The 27,388-nt window shown below is 36.8% G+C and overlaps 1 protein-coding gene across 1 annotated transcript; it reads right to left on the reverse strand.

Annotated features, from left to right (window-relative positions):
- Positions 1 to 1,419: 1,419 nt before the first annotated feature.
- Positions 1,420 to 27,388, reverse strand: kcnj19a (potassium inwardly rectifying channel subfamily J member 19a). Its single transcript, XM_016267449.1, has 3 exons — positions 26,683 to 27,388; positions 9,930 to 10,146; positions 1,420 to 2,228 (listed from the first exon to the last, which is right to left on the reverse strand). Exons 1-3 carry the CDS (start codon positions 27,349 to 27,351, stop codon positions 1,591 to 1,593), a joined length of 1,524 nt encoding a protein of 507 aa, XP_016122935.1. The 5' UTR covers positions 27,352 to 27,388; the 3' UTR covers positions 1,420 to 1,590.

The raw sequence follows: 27,388 nt of genomic DNA on the forward strand, positions 1-27,388 counted from the left end.
GTAATGACCTTTTGTGCATTACATAAAATGTCACAAGAGAGCATTTTATAAAATACTATTAAACACTAAACTTTAAAGTTGTATGTACCAGAGATGTATATGTTTTAAAATATTAAACTGAATTCATGTCTTTGATTCTTCTGTACCAGAGAGACTACTAAACACACTCTATGTTGCAGCTGAATATAATTTATTCATTTTAACTAGGGATAACAGAGGGTTTTATGATACACAGCTAGGGATGAGAAGTAGGCATGCACATATTGTAATTGTGTATATTTGTGATATTACTAAGTGTGTGAGTGAGACACACTGTGACCATATAGTCACCAGTAAACAGCTAAAGAATTCAAATCACAGTACTTCCAGCTGGAGTTTTGTGCTTTCTCAAAGAAAGAAGGAAAGAAAAACAATAATAAAAAACATTAAATGTTACTTCTCGCGCTTTCTACTAGTTATGTACCTCCACCTAGTTCTCACACTGCAAAACATTTTATTTTTAACAAGTATTTGTGTTCTAATTTTACAGCTAAAATATCAATAAAGACAATCATTGAAACTATCAAACATTATTTGAGAATCAACAATGCGTAAGATACTCAGACTTGTTTTCAAAGAAAATATCTTTAATTTAGATGTATTTTTCCCCAAAAGTTTGGGGTCAGTAACATTTTATGTTTTTAAAAGGAGCTTTTTTGTTAACCAAGGGTGCATTTATTTGAACAAAAATACAGTAAAAACAGTACTATTGTGAAATATTATTTCAATTTAAAACAACTGTTTTCTATTTTAATATATTTTGAAATGTATTTTATTCCTGTTATGATAAAACTGAATCTTCAGCATGATTACTACGGTCTTCAGTGTCACACGATACTTCAGAAATCATTATAATATGCTGATTTGCTGCTCAAGAAACAGTTATTATTATTATCAATGTTGAAAACGGTTGTGCTGCTCAATATTTGTTACCGCAATCGGTATTGAATGGATACCGCAATACTTATTTTTTTAGGATTCAAATTCAAAAAGTTCACCAGAACAGCATTTATTTGAAATAGCATACTTTAGTGAAATAAATCTGCATAGTCACTTTTAATCAATTTAATGCATCAGTGCTAAATAAAAGTATTAATTTCTTACAAAAACAAAACAAAACAAGAAATCTTACTGACACCAAACTTTTAGTATATACAGTATATTATGTGTTTCTTTTAAGTAAATGTATTTTGTTTCAAGTGTTTTTATCTTGTTTATTTTGTTTCCAGGATCTTTAGGCATTTAACTTTTTAAAATAAATATTTAGTTTTTCAAGGATTTTTAGACCCTTTACTGTAAAAGAAGTCAAAAATACTAATTAAAAATACATTATTACTTTTGCAGTGCAAGCCAATGCAAATATTCATTCATTGTGCAGTCAGAAAGCTAATTCCTGACATGTTGCCGTTACTCTACAAGAGTCCTTATTTAGTTCCAAACAAAACAATAATTATCCTCTAATCTGGACGTAGTTGTCCGTGCTATTTTTATTGTACATAAACACAGAAAACTGCTCTCAGATAAGGAGAAAGTTTTAAAAGCACTTCTAGGTCAGCGATCTGCATTCATCTTCCTTAATTTGGGAGGCAAGTTGTCCTCTGGACGGCCACCAGGCGTGTGTGGAGGACCGTGGAGGTGTGTGGGGATGGCCGCTGGGGTGGGAGGCAGACTTCTCTGGTGGAGGTCCCCCGTGGACATGGCCATGGGCTGGAAACCCACCTTGAGGGATTTGAGGTGGAATCGTGCCTCTCCATCAACCTGCCCAGGGCTGGAGCCGAGGCGCTGTAGTTTAAGAGGAAGGTCCCCTGTGCTCGAAGCCTTTTCGGATTGCTGCGAACTCAAGCGTAGCACCTTCCTCTGCAGATCTTCTCTACCAGACGAGCTCATTTTCTGGAGTTTGCTGGGCAGCTTGCAAGAAGCGCTTCCAGGATGCGCCCCATCCTCACCTGCTTCCAGGCAGTCCATGGAAAACACTCGTTCCCTGTGAGGCGTGACCAGTGGGGAGGGGAGTGGCGATTTCTCCTCGTATTCTTTCACGCTGTAGGGTGGTGTGGGAACCTCAAAAGTGCTGTGAAACTGGGAGTAGTCCACCCGAAAGAAGCCCTCTTCCAGAGACATGACGGGCAGGAAGCGGTGACCCCACAACACCTCATCTTCTGTATACGAGGTACGAGCTTGACATGTCATACCTGTGAGAAACAGCATATAATAAACAAGCATTACAATGGAGAGGAAAGGTTTATGGTAAAAAATGTATTACAAATAAGGAGGCTTTCATTGTCAGGTTAGCCTGGCCATGAGAATGATTTATACTGCCCAGTTACTTTGTCTTCCAAGAATGTGATTTACAGACTCTCAGTACATAATGTGCGTGAGAAGGCCATGCAAGGCAGAGTTTTAAGACTCCTGCAATCATAATTCAGCCAGAGGGCCATTCAGTGAGTCATAAACACAGCCCGAGCCATAGCTTTACACTTTCGCTTATAACACGGCCAGGAAGACTGAAAATCCAATCTGTTCTACAATAAAATTAAAAACAATCAATAGAGCAATCACTAAACAACTGCCAACAGCTACCTATGGAATGCATAGTGTTTTGTTGTTTTCATTTTCTGCAGAACTGGAATTCTTATTTTCATGCGCACAAACCAGTAAATAAAGCTGGAAAATGTATGCTGTCATGCTGAAGTGGCATTTGTGTCATTACAAACAGAATGGTGTTTAGGGTATATGCTTATATTATGCAATAGTTCCAGTCCTCGGATTTAATTGGCTGAGACTGTCAGTCTGTGTAGTGGTGGGGATATTCCCGTGTCTGTGCTTTTGCTGGTTATGTCCATATGCCAGTAGGTTGTTTAGTGTGTGTTATGAGTGTGTCATTGAACTGATTTGTTCAATGAACACTGAAATATTCAGGACCAAAACAAGTGATCATAAGGGAGTCATTAAATAATAATTACACTGATTCACGCTTGAACAAAACTGCTGATTATGAGTGAGTCATTGAATTGTTTACTGAACCAATTCATTTAAAAAATACTGATTCATTCATTAACGAAGCAAGTGATCATCGTAAGTCATTGAATCATTCACTCAACTGATTTGTTAAAAACATCTGATTCATTTATGATCAAAACAAGTGATGAGTGAGTCAGTAAATCATACATTCAACCGATTTGTTTAAAACACTGATTCATTATAGAACAAAACAAGTGATTATGAGTGAATCATTGAATCATTTACTTAACCATACTATTCAAAACACCGATTCATTCCTGTGCCGAACAAGTGATCATGAGTGAGTCACTGAATCATTCACTCCACTTTTTTAAAATTAAAACCAATGATTCATTCATGAATGAAAAAAGTGATTATGAGTGAGCCATTGAATTATTCACTCGACTGATTTGTTAAAAAAACTGATTAATTTATGAATGACACAAGTGATTATGAGTGAGTCACTAAAACATTCATGCAACCAATTAGTTTAAAACACTGATTCATTATCAAACAAAACAAGTGATTATGAGTGGATCATGAGTGAGTCACTGAATCATTCACTCCACTTTTTAAAAATTAAAACCAATGATTCATTCATGAATGAAAAAAGTGATTATGAGTGAGCCATTGAATTATTCACTCGACTGATTTGTTAAAAAAACTGATTCATTTATGAATGACACAAGTGATTATGAGTGAGTCACTAAAACATTCATGCAACCAATTCGTTTAAAACACTGATTCATTATCAAACAAAACAAGTGATTATGAGTGAGTCATTGAGCACGTTTACATGGACAACAATATTCCAATTTGAACACGATTAAGACAATACTCTGATTAAGAATCTACCATGTAAACAGAAATGTTTGATTACATTAATCCGGCTAAAGTCATACTCGACGTAAACACAAATCGAATTAGGACATGTGGAGTATTCCTATTTTAGTCGCATTATTGAAGTGCAGTATAGACATGTACACACCTTAATCACACTATTACCGTTGTGTAGGACTTTTCGCCGCATTTTGTGACAGGATACACAGACGGCAGAGGTCAACCGTTTGACGGCAAACAAAAGAGCAGGAACATGACGGGAATGGGAACATGAAAGGAATATTCTAAAAGCAATTCATGTAAACACCTTAATCATAATATTGTCTAATTCAGAATAAGGTAAATAATTAGATTACTGATGTCCATGTAAACTTAGTCATTAAATCATTTACTCAACCGATTTATTCAAAACACTGATTCATTCCTGTACCGACCAAGTGATCATGAGTGAGACTTTGAATCACTCACTCAACATTTTTATTAAAAACACTGATTCATTCATGAATGAAGAAATAAGTGAGACATTGAATCATTCATTCAAATAATTTGTTGAAACCACTCATTCATTTCTGTTAGTGGATCAAAAATACACCATTTTTTTTAAATAAAATGTAAGTTACTTATTGTTTATTAAACTGTTTAAAAGCAATATCACATGAGCACAGGTTTTGTTGGTTTGAACATCATTAGTGATATTCAGTGTATCAGCACTCTTGCTATTGTGATATTGCAGTTATTTATTCATAATCAGGCCCAGGCTTTTGCAATCTTTTAGCAGTTTTAGTGCTGATTTTAGGGAAAAATCTGCACATTTCTTGCAGATTGAATGTAAACATGATAAAATGTGTTAAACTGGCTTTGGGTGTATTACAGATAAGCATCAAATTAGCCAAATATTTAATAAACAAGTATGCAAAGGCAGATGATATGTAAAAATTCATCAGTGACAGGTGTCTGTGGAGTTTCTGTGTAGGCCTGGTCATGATTAAATAATCATCATTAAATAGCCTACTAATTAGCAGCACCTAATGTGAAACATGAACAAGCCTCAGTTGTCAAAAATGAAGGATGAAGATCACAACAACTCGCTCTCTAAGAGTGTTTCTGCTGGTACTACATCATCCCACGTAATTAAACCAATTTATGTGACATTAATCACACTGAAAATCCCATATTTTGCTGCCAGAGTGATCGTGCTGAGCAGGAGCAATGGGGTGGCATGGCTTCATCTAAAGGCTTAAATGAAGGATCAATGCTGGAAGAGGTTTTGCGAACGTATCAATGGTTTCACTGCAGTTCAGCTGAAAGTAGCTTTTTAAGCTCCCATTTAAAGCAAGACAAATTTCACAGTCTTCACAGTAAGACTCTTGATTGCGCAATACTCTGTCGGCATACATAATTAGAGTCTGTCTGTCGTCTCCTTTGGTCTGATCTATGGCATTGATTAAAAGAAGCCTCATGCTTGCCGCTTTCACACATGCGTTTAGTCTATTTGACTAAATTGCACATATATTTCGTTCTTTGTTGTTTCATATTAGGGTTTACAAAGAGAAGATGCTAATTAAAATTAGACTTTTTAATTCTGTGAGCTGCAAATGTTCATGCAAAGCCCTTAAAGTGATACAGAGCTGTGGCTTTGTCTGTGTAAAATGATTAACTTGACATTTATGTCTGTGTCCAGGGCTTCAGTGGATCAATAAGCACTTATGAGTACATGACAGGCCTCAGCTCTCGATCAGCAGGGTGGTTAACTGTTTCAAATCACACTGTTTGCCCCATTACTGGCCTGACAAGAAATTAATTACTGAATGAAAAAGTGAATGAAGAAATGGTTTACCAGACGCCTTCCTCTAGTGTGCACTGATATGCTTGATAAGTGTTGATAAGTGTGCGTGTGAGTGTGTTTGTGTCTATCACTGCTCTTACACCTGTAATAATGGGCATCACTGACACAGAGGCTATGTAATACCCTTCCTCGCTTTGTCTCCATCTCATATAATTTATCTCATATCATCCGGAGAGAGCAAGAGTTCAAATTGAAAGGCCCCCTGCAAGTTGTTCAATTATCAGAGGTAATTTACAATGAAACAACTAATAACACATGAAGCTGAATTCAATTTCCTGTTTTCTTCTGAAAGGTTAGATAGTGTGAAAGAACTAACAAAAATCATTATAAATATATGAATAATTATTAATATATGGTCACTTACTGTGACTTTATTTATTTATTTATTTTCCTTGTTAATACTTTGTTATTATTGCCTCTTTTATGCATTACTCTCAATATGAAAATGCAATAGAATTAAATATGTATTTCTTTAATCGAAATAAACCTGAAATAAAATAAAAAAATAAATATCTGCTAACAGCATATTTTTTTTTTTTTACATTTTATTATTTAGCTGCCTAGACAATATTTCTTTTTTGTTTAGCTTTTTTTAAGTACTAAATAACTAAAACTGAACTATATAAATAAAACTGAAAAAATTAAATATCAAATAAATATAAATAAAAAATAAAAGCTAATTAAGCATATTAATAAATACTAGTATAAATAAAAATAATATAATTGAAATGCTACCAAAATATCAATGTTGCTTACTAGCTCAGATCAGAAGAGCGAGATAATCTAAGGTATTTTATATTTAATTTTATTGTTAGATAAATCATATCATTTAGAAATGCAATTAATAGCATGCATCACTCCAATGATTTAAGGTGTCCTTCTTGTAGCAGAAACTGTGTCAGATGAGTTATGCATCAAATTTGAATACTTAGGGCGACTGTTCAATTCACTAACCCTAAATATGGCCACTAGGAATAGCGATGCTCAGAAAACACCTTTAAAATTGAAATGAGAATCATATTTGATTGAAAGGGTGAGAAGGAGAAAAAGTATACAGTGAAAAAGAATGCTAAAAGAACAGCTCTCACATCCTCAAAAGAAAATATCATCCTGCCTTCTTCATTTATTTTACTTCCTCGCACTCTGCTAGCATAAAAGACACCAGGAACAGATCGAACTCGAGCAAGGTGCTCGAAGCTCATACATCAAACTGACAAGCATGTGACTGAAAAAAAACGATTATGCAGAAGGTGCCTTTAACAGCACATGTCTGATAATGCAATCAGAAAGACACTCTTTTACAACCCACTCATTACCCCTACTGACCTCACTGTACCTATTGCATCCATTTAGACTGAGGGGTGCGAGGAAGAATACAGAGAAGTATTCAGTTTACAAGGTAAAAAAGTACAAAGGAAGTGTGAGAAAAGTGATATGTTCAATTAGATCTGATAAATGAAGATGAATGACAAATGATCACCCTGCAAAAAAAAAATCATTTTCTTAATTCGTAATTGTGTCATGTTTTCCATTAAAATCTTAATGCCATTAAAACAAGATATATTTACTTGGGAAGAGACTTGTTTTCAGAGAATACATTTTGAGAAAATTAAATTGTCATTGGCACATTTGATAAGCTACTACTAAATATTGTAGAAACTTAATTAGCTGTAAAGTTGCTTTGCAACGATTTGTATCGTGAAAAGCGCTATACAAATAAACTTGAATTGAATTGAATTTGTTTTGTTCTTGTCAAAAAAGTTAGATTTATGCATAATACAAGAACAAATACATGTGGGGGGAAAAATTCTTAATATATTCATCTTGTTTTTTAGGGAAATGTTTTATTGTTTTAATAATGTTAAGATAATTTGGTAACACTTTGCAATAAGGTTACATTTGTTAGCACTAATTAAAAAGAACTAACAATATAAAACTTTAAAGCATTTATTAATATATTCTGTCATTTTGGGCATGACTACCATTCATTTCATACAGCAGAAAAACTGTAAATATACATGTAGGCATACTTCAATTTCTGATTTCCGAAATTCTTACTATCATTGATGATCTGTTTTTCCATAGAATGAATGAATGAATGAATGGATGGATGGATGAATAATAAATAAATAAATAAAAGGTAATTCTGACTTTTTAGCACATAATTCTGATATATCTAAATTCTGAGCTTATTTCTCAGTTTTTTTTAAAGAAGTCAGAATTGTGAGATTAAAAAATCAAGTCATCAAGTGCAAGATAAAATCAATATGAAAAAATATATAATGATTTTATCTTGAACTTGATTACTTCTTTTTTGGTAGAGTGTGCAGTCTTTCTACCTATTCTCTTCTTTTTTTTGGTCTTCGTACCTCCTTTGGACTATTTTGAAGATGCAGTGAGTTCCTGACTATTCTTCTTCTTCAAAAAAAATCACTATTACATTTTTTTATTCAGTGGCGGGAAAAAAAGACAATTACAACTCAGAAATCTAAGAAAAAATTTCGCAATTACCATTTTTATATTTTACAACGAAACAGAATTGTGAGATATCAGAATTCTGAGAAAAAAGTCACAATTGTGAGACATAAAATTTTCTGAATTTTGAAATAAAAAGTCACTTTATACATTTTTTTATTGTGTGGTGGAAACTGACTTCCATAAACATGATCTTACAATGAACAGTTGTATTTTTATTAACTTACATTAATAAAGATGAATACTCTAAGAAACGTTTTGCTTATTGTTAGTTAATGCATTAACTAACGTTAACTAATGGACCATATTGTAAAGTACGGTGACCGAGAAGTGCAAAACAAATCACAATTCTGAAAACAAAATAACAAATTACAAACGCAAATGCAAATCTAAAAAACAAAATAACAATTCCGAAAACACAACAACAATTCCGAAAACATTATAACAAGTCAAAAAACACAACGACAAATCCGAAAACAAAATAACAAGTCAGAAAACACAACGACAAATCCGAAAACAAAATATCAGAAAACACAACGACAAATCTGAAAACAAAATACCAAGTCAGAAAACACTATGACAAATCCAAGTATAGGTCTCTGCGGACCAAAAAGGGGGCGTTTCTCAAACGTTCAGTGTCATTTTCATCTCATCTAAATTATAATGCCTGAATACTGCCTGATAAAGTAGCATTTATGAGAGCTGCACAGCTTTTGTATACAGCTGTTACGAGGGAAACGTTCCAAAAGCGCCTCCTACTGGCAGAGAATCAATTTACATGTTCAATAAGGCCGTTTTCTACTTTTGAACTGTGTCTTAATGCTGTTGGATATAACTCAATTCGTTTAATTTTCCTAATAAAAAGACTGTTCAACTCTTAATATTTTGTATTTATATTCTCCCCTTTAAATTCTCTCCGCCCCACATAAAAAAATCCTAATTTAACACACCTCTGCCTGTTTTTTTGTGTTTTTTTTGCATTCCCATTTGCTCAAATAGCAAAAGAAAAACCCACAATAGTATTTTCACGACTTATAAAAAGAAGAAGAAAAAAATTAGAGAGATACTGATAACGGCAGTCAGAAGAGAGTACTGTCAAATTTACGTTACTCCCAGACGCTCCAGAAACACCCTCGCAATAGCGTTAACTAGTTTTTTGTATTCTGATTCAAAGGTAATATAATACAGAGTACAGTGTTGTAAATGTATGCATATATTTGATTCCATAGTATGAAGGGCAATTCATACAATACATTTAAACTGAGCTACTTTAGTACCATCTCCAAACTTTCTACTGCTAGTCTGCTGTTCTTTATAACTTGATTGACAGATGTCTCTCCCAGTCAGCGGTAAGTAATCTATTCTCAAACCAATGGCGCTGTCTCAAACTATACCTACCTCTTCCAGTTTGTTTGATTTGTCGCTGTGTTTTCTGACTTGTTATTTTGTTTTCGGATTTGTCATTGTGTTTTTTGACTTGTTATAATGTTTTCGGAATTGTTATTTTGTTTTTTAGATTTGCATTCGTGGTTGTAATTTGTTATTTTGTTTTCAGAATTGTGATTTGTTTTGCACTTCTCGGCCATCATAGTAAAGTTATATTTTTTACATGAAAACTAGAAAAAAAAGACAAATAACTGAAGGGATTCGAGCAATACTATAAATAAACAATTGTGTTAAGCCAGATTTTGTTCCTAAAGAAATGGAGATTGGAGTGAAAGATGCTACCCACCCGTTGTCTCCACAATACCCTCCAAGATGACGACAATCTCAAACTGCTCGTTCATGAGCGAGCGTTGGGACAGGTCGAAGAAAGGGCTCTTGGGATTGATCTCGTGGCAGATGGTGAGGGGAGAGACCAGGAAGAGTTGGTCAGCGCCTGTTCCAAAGCCCACATCCAGTTCACACTGATCCAATGGCAGGAACTCGCCCTCCGGGGTCTGACGAGACTGGTGAGACACAGTGAAGTAATCATCAAAAACATCAATATCCCAGACAAATTACAGCAGGAACAATCCATTTGAAAACAAGATCATCAAGGATGCTGAGAAATGGAGATGGAAATGGAAACAGGAAATTGAAAGAAGAATGTCAGCATGTATACTTACAATTGTTCTGCTGTATACAGTGTGTGGTAATCAGACCCGAAATAACAGAATATATTGAAATTGAGGGAAATATTCATGCTGTTTAGTGTGTGAGGGAAATATTCCTCTTTAGGCAAGTGGAGAGAGAGAGAGAGAGAGAGAGAGAGAGATTGTGGCTGGCAAGGAGTGAATGGGGAATTCTGACAAGCATGAGTGCTCAGAACAGTGAAATAAAACACAGACGGAGCAAAGGAGGAGGCTGGGGTGAGATAAGAAAATGCTTACAAAGTTCTGTGTCATTTCAGCTGTGATTTAAGACGATAAAGAGCGTCTGTTCAGAGAGCTAGTGAAATTTAAGACCGGATGATTTACAGGGCGATGTCAAACTGAAGAAGAGAAGGAAACTCCAGCGTGAGGGTTATGTTTTTCTACACAAGTGGTTTGTGTTTGTGTGTGGAAAGGCAGTGGATGAAGCTGCACGCACTAATTCTCTTCTCAAAAATGTTGCTCTGAATACCAAGTGGAAGGGAAGCACTCTTACATTCAGCGGATTTCCTCTCACTTCCAAGTCTCCATATCATCCTCTCTCAGTGCAGTGGTCTTACTGGAGCTGTTGAGGCTAAGAGCATCTCCAAAGGGCCTTACAGCTGTAGAACAGCCTCGTGGGATGTAAACCAACAACCCTCTATAAATAGGCCCATTACTTAAAACACTGGAGCTCAGTGAGGCATTAAAAAGCTTCCACATGGAATCATATTCCATGTAAACTACACAAAACTGGGGAAGTATTTCCAGTCTCCAAATACAGCCAAAGTGCATTCAGAGCTACAAAGGTGAAAGGAAGATAACCTAGAATTTAGAATGGTCATTTTATTCTTTCTTCTTTTGATTAACCTTCCTGTAGTTTATAATGTTTAAATTATTTAAATTAAATTTCATTTTTTTTATTATTACATTTAAGTCATACAATTCTGTATTATAACAAAATAGAATACACATGTTCACCAATGCTGCATTTATTTGATTAAAAATACAGTAAAACTGTAAAATTGCCAAATATTATTACAGTCTAAAATAACTATTTTCTATTTTAATTTATTTAAATATGTCCTTTATTCCTGTTATGGCAAAGCTGATTGTTCAGCAGTGATACAGTGTTTCAGTCTGTAGTGTCACATGATCCTTCAGAAATCTGATATGCTGATTTGGTGCTCTATTATTATTTATTATTGGTACTCAATTATTAATAATGATTTTGATCATATATATTTTTTTTGTGAAAACTATGAAAAGTTTTTTTTTCATGATTCAATAAATAGAAAGTTCAATGAACAGCATTTATTTGAAATACAAACATTATTTTTTTGTCACATTTTAAATTTCTTCACACTCATTTTTGTTCAATTTAATGCACCCTGGCTATCACAGGAAAAAAAATAATTTTAAATATATTAAAATAGAATACCATTTAAAATTGTACAATATTATATACTGTTTTACTGTATTTATGATCAAATAAATACAACCTTGGTGAGTATAAGAGACTTAATAATATTTATTAATGTTTGATCTTAATAATCAATCTTAATAATAGTTGATATACTATATATAAGCAGACATATTTGCATCTTTAGACATTACACAAATACAAATTAGCTAAAACTACACACCTTTGCTAACTGACTGTCAGATCTGTACATATCTAATAGCTGATTCAAATCCATATCTGATATCATCTGATCAGTAAACTGAAGCCAATATGGCCAGTAAGGTGAATATTTATTTAATATCATGTGATGAATCTATCGAGTTGCTAGGTGAGTTTGAACTCTGGTTGCAGGGAAGTCGTGCTGGACAGGGCTTATCACTCCTACATCCAGTGCGCCCAAGCAGAAAAATTTAATAGTGCTCATACAGACAAAGTATGACATTTCTCTATCTCTCCCTTACCCCATTATTTTCTCCATCTCACTCTTATTGCTCTTTCTCTTTTGTCTTGTACTTTCCCTTGCAAACACATTCTTGGCCAGGCTAAACAATCAGAGACAGTGAGGGAAATTTCACCACAAGACGACACACAAAGATCAAACTCTGAAAATATGTCTACTTTTCATCGCAGTATATGATAGCAGGTGTGTTTTTGTTTTTGTGCCAGAACCACTAGCCCTACATTGATCAGATGTATTGCATTGTCAGTTGACTTGATTAAGGCTTTAATGTGGAATTGATCCAGTAACCAGTAAGGCTGGTTGATCCATTGATTGGTTATATTGATTGCAGCATGAAAAATTAACACATCAACAATAAAAAAAACTGCATATTGAGTGTTAACTGTTATTTAATTGTTCAAAGGTGATATACAGTTTTGATGATGATGTAAAACTTTATTTAACCACGTACACATACTGTACATACACATTTCTACACATTCAGTAGATTCTCCTGTGCACACATTTCCACCTCAGAATGAGAGAATATAAACATACTTTTGAAATCACACCATCCCACACACACACACACACACACATGGATACACAACCTTCACCCACACAGAGGTTCTGGAGCAGCAGCACTAAGTGTCTCCTCAACTCTCTATCAACCCACAAGGAGCACTTCCACCGTGAAGTCGCATCACACCAACTACCTATATCCAGTGTATCCTTGCTCACACACACACACAAACATCCCTGCCAAAAATGTACGTGCCTACTGCTTTTTATTTAGCAGCACTTTTGTCTTCCATCCCCCACTATATCAGTCTAGCATTGCCTGGACTGGTTTTGCGGAGTAAATAGCTCTCCCCAAAAAAGTAGTAGCGTTAACTGGACTATTTTTTTGTAGTAGTGTGTTAGTAGCTAAGTTTCTTTAAAATATGGAAGCATTTACAGTAAAAAAAAGCTACTATGCCAAGCAGTAACGAAGCAGTATGGCAAAAATGATGTGCAATGTAATTAGTACCGGGATGTACCATTCATTTTAGAGAAGATGCTGTTCTTTTCAACTTTCTATTCATCAAAGAATCCTAAAAAAGGATAACAGTTTTCACAAAAATATTAAGCAGCACAACGGTTTTCAAAATTGATTAAAAAAAATGTTTCTTGAGCAGCAAATCGGTACATTAGAATGATTTGTGAAGGATCATGTGACACTGAAGACTGTAGTAATGATGCTGAAAATTCAGCTTACAGGTTAATTACATGTTAAAATATTACAATAGAAAAACATTATTTTAAATTGTAATAATATTTCACAATATTACTGTTTTAATGTATTCTTTAAATGCATTTGTGGAGAGCATGAGAGACTTCTTTAAAAAAAACTTTTGAATGGTAGTATATGCCTACTTTTTTGTAGTTAAATGTAACTTTTTCCCATGGTCTTAACTGATTTTTAATGTCACTATAAAATTGATCACCATTTTTTTTTGCAATAGATAAGAATTGCTCTGATTATGTAACCGTTTGTATTCAACATTACTATCATAATAGTTATTTTATTTGTAGTCAGCTACAAGTTAGCCATTACTTTGTGTTGTTTTTATTTTATACTTTTATTTTATTTTTTTAAAGTTTTTTAAAGAAATAGTTCATGCCAGAATTAAATTTTTCATCATTTATTGATCCTCATTCCAAACCAGTATGACTTCCTTTCTTCTGAGGAACACAAAGATATTTTGAATAAACAGACCAAAATATCAAATTATCGGCTTTAACTTTGTTTGTAAACAATTCAAATAAAGACGTGTGGCTTCTATATTCATTTTCTTTTTTTTTTTTTTTTTCTACAAATTTGGAATGACATGAAGGCGAGTAAATGTTGACAGAACTTCCATTTTTGGGAACATTTTGGGAAATAGTTATGGTCACACTTTATTTTAAGATCCATTAACTAACTATTAGCCACAACTTTTGCCTCAGTAAACTCCTAATTATTGCTTATTAATAGTTAGCAAGGTAGTTGTTAAGTTTAGCTATGGATGTAGAATATGGTCATGCAGAATATGTGCTTTATAAGCACTAATAAACAGCCAATATGCTAAATATGCATGCTAATAAGCATCGAATTAATAGTGAGAATTGGTCCCTATACTTAAGTGTTTCCAAATATTTCTCTAACAATAACCTGGACAGGGTACTTCATGCTTACTAAAACATAATGCCATCTTTGCTATTTTTGGGCTGTTAGAAGGAGGATATTGGGATGACACCCTGAGCTCTCCTCCCAATGTATTTTGAACACAAGTACTGAGGAAGAAAGATTATCACAACATTGAGAAACTAAAATATTTGAGAACATCACCTCCTTTTCAAACCTGTCAGCATTTATTTTGATTGTTGCTCTGATGTTCAGTTTCCTCCCGGGCATGTAACTGAAATACACAATGCATGAGACTCAAGCCACCATTGTTGTACACATGATGTGGGGTTCATTGGGAGGTTTGTTGTATTGAGTATGAATGGGATTACACTATTTTCCAGCAGGCTGTAGTGTTGCTTTCTTCTGTTTCTTAAATCTACTCGATGGCATTTTTTTACTCCTGTCTCTTTAAGTTAAGCTTGAAAAAACAGATTACTAAATCCAAGAAGCAGACCAGCAAATTGTACACATGGTCTTTCCCGCACATTTCAGGAAAACACTGCTAAATACACACATTCACACCAAATCACAGTGGGCAGCGGTAATAATCTTAAACTGTTTAAGATGAGCAAGTTACTTCATTTGAATAAGATGTTAAGTGATGAGATGTTTGCATGGGTCTGATGAGCTCTAATGCTTACATTAATGCTGATTGATGTCAAGCTAAAGGCTGTACTTGTCTTAATTCAGTATCCATTGGCTTTTAAGCCACACAACTAGACAGAGCCAAAGCAATCTTAAAAACAGCACCTCTGTGATTGAAGTGAAAAAGCTATTATTCAAATGGCCATTTGAATGCGTCTGTGTGACTGAATGTTTATCTGTGTGTGTTATGTGTGCCTTGTAGAATAGTCATTCTTCTTCATATCCCACAGGAAAGAGGAGGAGAGATAGAAAGGAGAGAGTCTTAAAGAAGAGGGAAAACAGGAGGAGGTGGATCAAAACCTCTTTCCTCTGCAGCAGGTACCAGCAGCCATCCGTTTGACTCAGTCATGTGCATGGGATATTATAACCAAAATTAAACTCTAAGATAGAAATTTATGATGAAATAGGTCTACAAGTGTAATCAGAATACAATAGGATTCAACAGAATAGTACATCTATTACCAGTCACATTCTATTCTGTTGTATGCATCTAACTATCTATCATCTAATATATTCTATTGAACTCTACGGAACACAGTAAAATATGACATTCTATTTAATTTTGTATTATGCAACACTGTAAAATGATTTGATCAATAAATGCAGTCAACATATGTTTTCATACTAATTAGTTAGGGTTAGTTCACCCAAAAATTTAAATTAGCCTGTGTTTTACTCACCCTCAAAGCATCCTAGGTGTATGTGACTTTCTTCTTTCAGACGAATCCAGTCGGAGTTATGTTAAAAATTGTCCTGGCCCCTCCAAGCCTTTCAATGGGGGTAAGCGGGTGTTGCTTGTCAACAGTTCAGAAGATGTGAACTCGCATCCGTAATAAAATGTCCCTCACATGGCTCCGGGGGAGAAATAAAGGCCTCCTGTAGTGAATCCATGCATTTTTGTAAGATAAATATCCATATTTCAAATGTAATAAACACTTTTTTCTCACTTCCGCTGACTGTCATACGCGGAAGCCGTTCCGGCGGGTGACGTAAGACGTCGGCGTTGCGTGATTAGTGACGAACACGGAGACAAAACAAAATGCCGTTCACAAATTAGAAGCACAAAACGAGGATTTGTAAAGAAAAATGTCGGAGGATTTCGATATAAGCCAAGAGAAGACTGGTTTTCCTTTGCTAAAGTAAGGAAACTTTGTTTCCTTTGCTCCTGCATTTCTCAGAGGCGCGCGCACGATGAATACGTCTTACGTCATCCGCGTACCACAGTCAGCGAAAGTGAGAAAAAAGTGTAAGTATATATCTTACAAAAATGCATGGATTCGCTACAGGAGGCCTTTATTCACCCCCCGGAGCCATGTGAGGGACATTTTATTACGGATGCGCGCACTTTATTTCACGTCTTCTGAACTGTTGACAACATGATTTTTGTAATGTTTTAATTTTGATGTTTAAGTCTCTTTTGCTCACCAAGGTTTATTTAATGAGTTTATTTGATGAAATATACAGAAATATAGTAATATTGCGAACTATTATCCCAATTTAGATTAACAGTTTTTTTTTTAAATGTTGAAAAGAGAGTTTCTATTTTTATTTATTTATTTATTGTGGAAACCATGATATATATATATATATATATATTTTTTTTTAGGATTCTTTAAAGAATAGAAAGTTCAAAAGAACAGCATTTATTTAAAATATAAATATTTTGTAACATTATAAATGTCTTTACTGTCACTTTTGATCAATTTAATGCATTCTTACTAAGAAAATTACGAATTTTAAATAAAGTTTTACTGACTCTTACTGATGTCCCTTGTTTGTGTTATATATATATATATACACACAGTATATATATAAATTCTATAGAACTCTTTAGAATAGTGCACAGTTAATTTTTCATTAGAGTTATTCTACTCTATGCAATACTTCTCTACTCAGTTTCTACTCAGAATCAATATAATCTATTCAGTGTTACCAGAACTGAACTGTTACTGAGTAATTCAAATTGGATGAATTATTTTTCTCTCTCTCTTCTTCTTTGTGGAATTACCCAATAAAATGCACATGCATTATACAGACAATGTAATGTGCACCTCTTAGTGGGTATCTTCTACTGCTACTGCTGAAGGCCTACTTCTACTGCTGAAGGCCATACACGTATAAACCCTGTGTGTGTCTGTAACAAACTCATCCATCTGTATCACTGCTGGGTCACATGTCCCCAACGCCTGTCAGTGACAAGCCAAATAACATGCTGTCCACCTCACATTTCATGCATCACTGCTAGCCCTACAACACACACACACACACACACACACACACACACACAAAACACACCAAAGCATACATATTCATACAAAGGCATAAATAGCTCCCGGCATGCCCGTGTCCTATGAACATACAGTAAAGTAATTTGAGGTTATGCGTATGAACTTTATGAGTAATTCTAAACCTTTTAATTCATGTCAAACATACTGCCAAGCATAAACACACACAAACTCATTTAAAATAGACCTTTATGCTCACAAAAGAGACCAACACATCAGCACACAAAGACCTTTACACACTACACACCCACACAGTCAACCTGAGTCAAAGCCTGTCTCCTGTAATCGAATTATCAGCAATTAACTCATTCATCACAGCACACATGTGACTGTCTCCACAACAGCAAACATCTGTTCTCGCTGTAAGACACGCTAAATGAGATCAAACAGATCCAGCTGAAGTGCAGTGGGAGCAGGTTTCTCCTCAGCTTTTATGAGGTTGCTTGCACAATTAGCGCTTTGTTATCATCACAATCATTGTGTGTGCGTTTAGACAAGAAAATTCAGTCGTACCATGTAAATGGGTTTTCTCTCTGGGTAATCACATCACCTAATAAATTTCATTTAGAACTCGTAAAATGTGAGAATGAATATGTGCAAATCTGTGTGTGCAAAAGGGATGTTTCCTAGAAGGCAAAAAAATGAGGTTTTGCTCAGGTAAATTAAGGGTGCACACTCAACATTGGTTAGTGTTAACAAATAAAAGCTACACAAAATGCTTTTACTGTATAATTTGTAATATTTTTACTATTTATTATAGTTATTACTTCCGGAGCAATATAAAAATGTAAAAACATAATGAGTCTTTGACTTAAAATATTCAGATACCAGAATAATTGTGTGTGTCTTTGTCGGCTATGCGGCTGAGAGATTTGGCCTTGTCAAGAGTAGAAACACCAAGCCCACCTACTCTAGGAACCGTAGAGCCATAAAGATACACCAACTGCGTCAGGAGCTTCGAAGTCTCAAACATCAGTACAAGGGGGCAAGTGAAGAAGAAAAGCAACCCCTTGTTGAGCTTCGTAACATCCTAAGAAAAAGGCTCATGTCCCTGCGCAGGGCAGAGGGGCACCGAAGGCGGGGTAAGGAAAGAGCGAGGAAGCATTCTGCCTTTATTTACAACCCTTTCTCCATCACTAAGAAGCTTCTAGGTGACAAACGCAGTGACAGTCTCATGTGCTCAACTGAGGAAGTAAACTCTTTCTTGCACAATACCCTGAGCGACCCAGATAGAGACCTGGAACTGGAACCATATACAGCCCTCATAAGTCCACAATATCCGACATTTCACTTTGTTATGAGAGAGCCCAGCTGGATAGAGGCTCAGGAGGTGGTAAGAAGAGCCAGATCAGCATCCGCTCCAGGGCCTAGCGGTGTCCCATACATTGTGTACAAGCGCTGCCCGCAACTCCTTCGGCACCTGAGGGAGAGTCTGAGGGTGATCTGGTGCAGGGGAAGAGTCGCCAAGCAGTGGTGATGTGCAGAAGGTGTATGGATCCCCAAGGAAGAGAATTCAATAAACATCAGTCAGTTTAGAGTTATCTCACTGCTAAGCGTCGAAGGCAAGATTTTCTTCAGCATCCTGTCACGACGACTTACTGAATTCCTGCTGAAGAACAACTATATTGATACTTCTGTGCAAAGGGCTGGAATTCCAGGAGTGCCTGGCTGTTTGGAACACACAGGAGTCATTACACAACTCATCAGGGAGGCTCGAGAAAGAAAAGGAGACCTCACTGTATTATGGTTGGACCTTGCTAACGCATATGGATCCATACCTCACAATCTTATTGTGTTTGCCCTCCAATGACATCATGTTCCCAGCAAAATTATGGACCTTATCCTGGACTATTACAGCAATTTCAGTCTAAGAGTCACTGCTGGATCAGGTACATCAGACTGACATCAACTAGAGAAAGGCATAATTACAGGTTGTACCATCTCAGTCATTCTCTTTGCCCTCGCCATGAACATGATCGTCAAGTCAGCAGAGGTGGAGTGCAGAGGCCCTGTGATGAAAACGGGAGTGCGGCAGCCCCCCATAAGAGCCTTTATGGATGACCTGACCGTCACAACTACATCTGTCCCGGGCAGTAGGTGGATTCTTCAAGGGCTAGATAAAGTCATCAACTGGGCAATGATAAGCTTTAAGCAAGCAAAATCAATGTCGCTAGTACTGCAGAGGGGGAGAGTAGTGGATAAGTTCAGATTTTCACTGAACGGAGCCACTATTCTATCCATTACTGAGCAGCCATTCAAGAGCCTCTGTAAGCTCTTTGACTGTAGCCTCAAAGACTCTGCCTCCATCCAGAAAGCTAGTAAAGAGCTGGAGACTTGGCTTAGTAAGGTGGACAAATCAGGTCTTCCAGGGAGGTTTAAGGCCTGAATTTACCAGCATTCTATCCTGCGGCCCTTGCTAGTGTACGAGGTGCCCATAACAACTATTGAGGCCCTGGAGAGAAAGATCAGCAGCTATCTGCGAAGGTGGCTTGGTCTACCTCGCAGTCTGAGCAGTGCTGCTCTGTACGGCACCAGCAATGTCCTGCAACTCCCAGTTAACAGCCTCATTGAAAAGTTCATGGTGTCAAGAACACAGGAAGTATGGCAGTATAGAGAGTCCAGGGATCCAAAGGTGGCAGCAGCTGGCATACAGGTGCGAACAGGCAGGAAATGGAGTGCAGAAAAATCGTTGGAAGTGGCGGAGTCACGACTGAGGCACAAGGCGTTGGTGGGGCCCACAGCAACAGGGCGTGCAGGCTTTGGCTACTTTCCGGTTATGAGAGTTGACAATATGCAAGGTAAAGAATGTCAACATCTTGTTCGAGGGGAAGTGCGGGCAGGTGTGGAGGAAGTAAGGGCTAGCAGGATGGTGGGAATGGGGCAGCAAGGAATTTGACTAAATGGGATAACATTCAGCAACGTAAGATCACTTGGGCTGACATTTGGAAAAAATACTTCCATCAAATCAGGTTCTTAGTCTAAACAGTTTACGGTGTCTTACCAAGTCCAGCAAACCTCCACGTCTGGGGTAAAAGTGAGACACCCTCCTGCCCCCTCTGTTCAGGAAAGCGATCACTAGAACATTTCCTTAGCAGCTGCCCAAAATCCCTTGGAGAAGGGCGCTATCGCTGGTGCCACGACCAGGTGCTTAAGGCAGTTGCTGAGAGCATTGCCACAGCCATCAAGGCCATCAAGGGCCACCACCATAAGCCAAAGAGCATCAAATTCCTCAGAGCTGGAGAGAAGGCCCACCCACAGCCGAGAGTAAAGTCTGGTCTCCTCGCAACTGCTACTGACTGGCAACTGGAAGTGGATCTTGATAAACAACTGAAGATCCCAACCAGAATAACATCTACACAGCTTCATCCAAACATGATCATTGTTTCAGATTCCACCAAGCAATTGATCTTGCTGGAGCTTACTGTGCCTTGGGAAGAGCGCATGGACGAGGCCAATGAGAGGAAGCATGCTAAATACCAAGAGCTGGTTGAAGAATGCAGGAGGCAGGGCTGGCAAACTCGTTGTGAGCCTCTGGAGGTGGGCTGCAGGGGTTTCACTCTGCAAAGCATTCATGCTTCTAGGTATCACTGTGGAGGCGAAAAGACAGGCGATCAGATCCGCAACTGAAGCTGCAGAGAAAGCCACTTGCTGCTGGGACACAGGCCGGGGTCTGATCAACCCCGGCTGGGTAACTTGGGCGAGAGTGTCTGATGTTGAAATACCCGAAACAACCAATGACCCTAGGATACATCACTGATGATGTGTCCCAGTGCATCTGCATAATGTATCTTTCACCTGTATATATATATATATATGTGTGTTTGTGTGTGTGTGTGTGTATATATATATATATATATATATATATATATATAATTGAGTATTTCAGTATTTTAATACACGTACATATTCACGGTTTTCTAATGGTGGTTAATGATCACATGACATGCAGGTAAACAAATAAAATGTTTTGTTTAGTAAGTGTTTATTTTATTTATTTATTAAATTTTTAAATTTTTATGTGTTATTAGGCTTTCATCAGCTTACAGATCTTCACACAAGACGAAGAGATATTCGTTGTACCTCATTTCTACCATGTTGCATTAGAATGATCTTGTGTCTTCCTGAAACACAAGGCTGAATTCTATCTCTGTCTCCCACTCTTTCCCAACTCATGCCTTGTATTTTCTCTTTTTTGTCCTTTATGATAACGATCTTTGTCTCCTTTCATCTTTCAACTCTTTTAATCTGCCCTTTTTCTCTTCTCTCTACCCTCTCTCTGTATTCTATGTTCATCAATTCACAAACAATAGAGACAGAACTGGAATTAGGTGAGAGGAAGGTTATAGATACCACTTCATTTGTTTGAAACTGAAGATACAATAAAACGTATATGTAAAAGTATATAAAATTCATATGCCGATGCTTCTCTCAAATTAGAGGATATGGAAAGAGCAATTAGCAATAGAACAAGCAAAAAGTATTACAGGGACAGGTAATTCTATCATTATTTTACATAAAATATAGCATGATGTTCTCAAGGACATGAGAGTGAGTAAATGACATTTATAATTTTTTTTGTTGACTCTCCCTTTAAAAGAGAATTTTAGAGTTAGTGCAATGTTTCTATGTTTGCATATTAGAGAGAATATAAGATGAACCATGAGAGGGTCCGTCTGGTGTGACCATCTCTAGTATGTTATTTGCATCTCCAGTGAGTGATGTACAGCAAGTACACACACACACACACTCTCACAAAACACCACACCATATGTCTTGGAACCACTGTAAACCTTCATGTTCAATTATAACATTTAAGTGTCCCCTTTAAGTGTGCATCTCACAGTTGAAATTATAAATGCATGGTCAATATTATCAAAGCACAATTGAAATGTTTCTGCTTTTTTTTATCCGGCATGATGAGACATGATCTGACAAAAGGTGCCTGGGAATGACTGAGACTGTGTGTGAGCATGTGTGGGCGACTGAATCTAAATGGACTGGATATGCCGCCTTTAACAAAAAAAATTGGCAGGATGGAGAGAGAGAGAGAGCGAGAGAGAGAGAGAGAGAGAGAGAGAGAGAGAGAGAGAGAGAGAGAGAGCGAGAGCTGGTTTGTATGTGATTAAAACACAGAAAGCAATGCCAGCTTAGATAGGTGCATGTTAAGTGCTCTTAAGTGTCAAGTAGCTTCCTTCAACAGTTATTGTATAGGAAAGCCCCTCCAGTGCACATCCAGCAAGAGCTATTATTAATATATATATATATATATATATATATATATATATAAATGTTAAATAATATGAGTTTCTTTTTTATATTATTAAATTATATTATATTATATATTTGTGCATTATAGTTGTTCTGTAACCGCTTCTTTTCTACAATTTTTATGAGAACTATGGTAGTTATTTTTGCATTCATATTCCACATCTTCGGTGCTCTGGCTGTGGGATCTTTAAAGATAAAAAAACTCTTGGCTGCTAAAATAGCCCTGAAGCACAAGGAAAAAATACTGATCAATAAAGATTTAGGGTTATATGAGAGAGAGAGAGAGAGAGAGAGAGAGAGAGAGAGAGATTTCTTCTTTCCAATTTATGTTCACATTTCACCACTCTCTTCTTTATATTGAGTCAGTTTCCTGCTTCTTTATATTCCCCCCTTTTACTTCTAATAAGTCCAGTTCTCTTTCTCTCACTGTCTATTTTGTTTGTGTTCCCTGATGCCGTCCCAGCCTTATACCATTCTGGCAAACCTTTCACTATCTCTCACTAACTTACTCTGCCTTCCATGTTTATACTCTATTCCCCTTGTTCTTCTTCTCTCGTCGAGAGAAAAACTTCAGCATAGTTTAAACTGACAGTCTGCTTCATTAAGTCAGACACCATTGACCAAAGATTCTTAATCAATCACAGCATTCACTTGGCACTAGATAATTAGTGTGAGCTCTGCAAAAGATTTTTGGAGTGGGCCTGAAAGGTCATCCATCCATATCTTTGAAGAATATTCACTGGCTTTAACTCTATAATTGTTCTGCAGGCTGAGATCAGTTATTTTAACATTATTATACAGGATAGATTCAGATGATCACACAATTTCAAAGCATATGGCCATAAAAGTTCAGTTCTATTACACTGACCTCTTTGTTCACCTTATCAGCGGCCTTTGACTGACAGTCCTATTCATCAGTTACTAAGAAGAAATCCTATTGTGTGAGTGTGTCATCCTTGTGTCAACTTTCCATGCCTTATTCATTTAATTTTAAGCCTTTCCGTTGACCGAGCTGATATGGAACAGCAGAAAGACAGACACACTCACACAGTAGCATCAAAGTGCAGCGTAAGAACGCATAGTATGTTTCTACTGTTATGTAAGCATCTTCTTCTAGAAAAAAGCTTCCATTGACAAGAGTGACTCCTCTCCCCCTCAGAATATATTTTGTACAGCTCTAGCAGTGCTCTCACATGTACATCTGTAAATTATTCTGCTACATTTTCTAAGGCTCTGAAAGTTATTTCCTGAGGCTGTAAGCCACAAAAAATCCTCCTTCACATGTGTGCAAATGCAAATTTTCCGGCATCTCTCTGGCTGTGACCTCAGCTCCCGCAGGCGTCTTAGAGAGGCTTATGAGCTCAAAACCCAGAGACATTGTCTTTTCTCTTTGCATTTTGGAACGAACTCTCTAAAACTGAGACAAATGTCGCTGACGTGGAACCTCCTTCCAATTAGCGAGCAGGTTGGTTTAAATGTCACTGGTTACGATTGACAGATGTTGGACACAGTTAGCCGTCTGTAAAACTCTCTTATTTGAGCCTTTTGTCATTGTAGTCTCATCTTGTTCAGCTGTGACAATGGCTGTCCATGTCGAGATTACAATAATACAATTTCAAGCCTTTTCATGTAACTGGTAATCAGTTGTGAAAGGGGTACCCACGCGCCTCGAATTCTCAGCTGTACTGACTTTCTGCTAAAACACATTTCACAGGTCCCTTGATTGTCACTTATTCTGAAAAATCTTTGCTCGGTATGCTTTCTGTGAAAGACGACATTTCTGAGGAAAAATTCAGATCATTCCAGAGAAACTTGATATCAATGATTAAAATTAAAAGTTACTATTTAAATAATTTAACATGTTGGTTAATGGTCACAGGACATGCAGGTAAACATAGAAATTAGTTCTCTTTTAGTTTTATTTTGATTGTTTTTATTTAAAAAAAATTCTTAATTTCATTTTTTATGATTTAAATAATTATTAGCTTTTTTATCAACCCACAAACCCCATGCACTTCCTTTAAAGACACTCAGGGGTTTGCGAACACCAGCAATAGGGCATTTTTAAGATATAGCTAAATCCTAAAAGTTATACATATTCATACTGGCATACATACACTTGCATCAAAAAACAGCATGACAATATGAAAGAAATGAATAATGCCACTCTTTTAAAATGTATTAAACTTTCTGTGAGTAACAGACAAGACTAGTTATTCCAACACATTATTGATTTCATCAATGCAAAATATGATTAAAATATTTGTAAGCAGCCTCCTCTTTTCCTGGTAAACGAAAAGCAAATAATAACGAAAAGGAAATAATTTCCACTACTGACGCACATCCTGTTTACGGTTCAATGCTGCCACACCACTTGTTAACACCACCACTGCCACACCACCCGTGTTAACTATTTATCATAGACAAACTTTGCTATAGTGAAGTGCCACTAAAGCTCATTGAATTTCTGACAGTCAAAAGGGATTCCCTTTCCTACATAACATAACATATATAAAGAGATACCAAAATAGACATAACTCTTAAAAAACAAAACAAAACAAAACAAAAAAACTTAAAATAGATCAAACTTAATGATACAACACTGCTAAATAGCTAAAGAGTATAAAAGTAAAATTAAAATAAATAAACTGCAACGTAACCTATTTATGCACATATACTGACAGCAACAACAACATTAAATACTTAGTGAATAGTGGGATTAATAACTAGAAGTCATTCCAGTATTGCATCTTGGCACATAAAAAAAAAACCTGTGACTGAATGAATGTATGAATGAATGAATGAATGGAAATGTAAAGGAATATTTCTTAAACAGCTTGGTGATTTAAAGACAAGCAACAATTTGTTGAACCACAGTGTAAAAATTTTTTAAGTAATTTTACAACAAATTAGTAAAATCCTGTTCATAGGTAAACTGTAAGTCACTTTACTGTAAGTCAGTAAAATATTGTCAAAAATATTTATATATATATATATATAAAGCACCTTATTTGTCTTTAAATTACATTTTGCTCTGTATTATATTTGAGTATTTTATATGGTATTTTAGGCGTTTAGTTTATTGCATTATTTTAGTATCATGTGTGTTACTAATGGTATTTTGCATGCTGTCTTTATATTAGGCTACCTAGTATTGGTTGTTGCTTACATTGTTAGAGAGTACATTTTGGGATACTTAAATAGGTTGGAATTGACATTATATTGCAAATTTAATGAACAATTGGAACTGTGAAATATACAGTCACCTCAATCCCATAATGTTCTGTAAACAGCTGCCAGCTTTTCATATAAATGTACTATTTTTATACAGTCAAATGTTAAAGAAAATGATAATATTAAAAATAACGAGTGAAGACTAAACTAGTGCCTTTCTTAAAAATGCTTTCTTTGTACTCTGTGTGTTTGGCTGCATTGTGTTGTAACAATGAGATAAACTAAAGGCCAAGTAGAGCTGTGGGTGTGCAGTGTGTGTTTTCACCTTTATGAGTTTACACCTGATTTGCGCGGACACCATATGGCTGTTCCTCAGATTGCCCACGCGGAACATTAAGCAGAGTTTTCCGTCTCGCTGTGAGATCACCGCGTCCTGACTGAACATGAGCGTCTCCGCGCGCTTCTTGGGCTGGGACATCTTAATGAACATACAGCCGATGAGGAACGCGTCTACTATGGAGCCCAGCAGAGACTGGAACAGAAACAGGATGATGCCCTCTGGGCACTTTTCAGTTATATAGCGGTAACCGTAGCCAATGGTCGCCTCGGTTTCAATGAAAAAGAGGAACGCCGACGGGAAGTTGTAAACATTGGCGACGCACGGAGTGTACGAAGCGTCATGGCCATGATTCAAGTCCCCTCTTATATACGCGATGATCCACCACATCGAGGCCATGACCAGCCAGGCGATGGTGTAGGTGAGGATGAAAATGAGAAGGTTCCAGCGCCACTTCAAGTCCACCAGGGTGGTGAAAAGGTCGGATAAATAGCGACTGGTCTCTCCGACGAGATTCCCGTGCTGGACGTTGCAGCGTCCGTGTGTTTTCACCTTTATGAGTTTACACCTGATTTGCGCGGACACCATATGGCTGTTCCTCAGATTGCCCACGCGGAACATTAAGCAGAGTTTTCCGTCTCGCTGTGAGATCACCGCGTCCTGACTGAACATGAGCGTCTCCGCGCGCTTCTTGGGCTGGGACATCTTAATGAACATACAGCCGATGAGGAACGCGTCTACTATGGAGCCCAGCAGAGACTGGAACAGAAACAGGATGATGCCCTCTGGGCACTTTTCAGTTATATAGCGGTAACCGTAGCCAATGGTCGCCTCGGTTTCAATGAAAAAGAGGAACGCCGACGGGAAGTTGTAAACATTGGCGACGCACGGAGTGTACGAAGCGTCATGGCCATGATTCAAGTCCCCTCTTATATACGCGATGATCCACCACATCGAGGCCATGACCAGCCAGGCGATGGTGTAGGTGAGGATGAAAATGAGAAGGTTCCAGCGCCACTTCAAGTCCACCAGCGTAGTGAATAGGTCAGATAAATAGCGGCTGGTCTCTCCGCCGAGATTCCCGTGCTGGACGTTGCAGCGTCCGTTCTTGTCCACGAAGCGCTGGCGCTTCTTCTTGACCGGCGCGCTCGGGAAAGTCGCGCCTCTGTTCGTGTTCACCACCTGGTAGTCCTCTCCAAATTTACGCCTTAGCGCTGCCATAACTTCAGCACATTTGGGAGTTTATTATCTTAAAAAT

Source organism: Sinocyclocheilus grahami, unplaced genomic scaffold (genome assembly GCF_001515645.1).
Source record: "Sinocyclocheilus grahami isolate Dianchi unplaced genomic scaffold, SAMN03320097.WGS_v1.1 scaffold37.1, whole genome shotgun sequence".
NCBI classification, from domain to species: domain Eukaryota; kingdom Metazoa; phylum Chordata; class Actinopteri; order Cypriniformes; family Cyprinidae; genus Sinocyclocheilus; species Sinocyclocheilus grahami.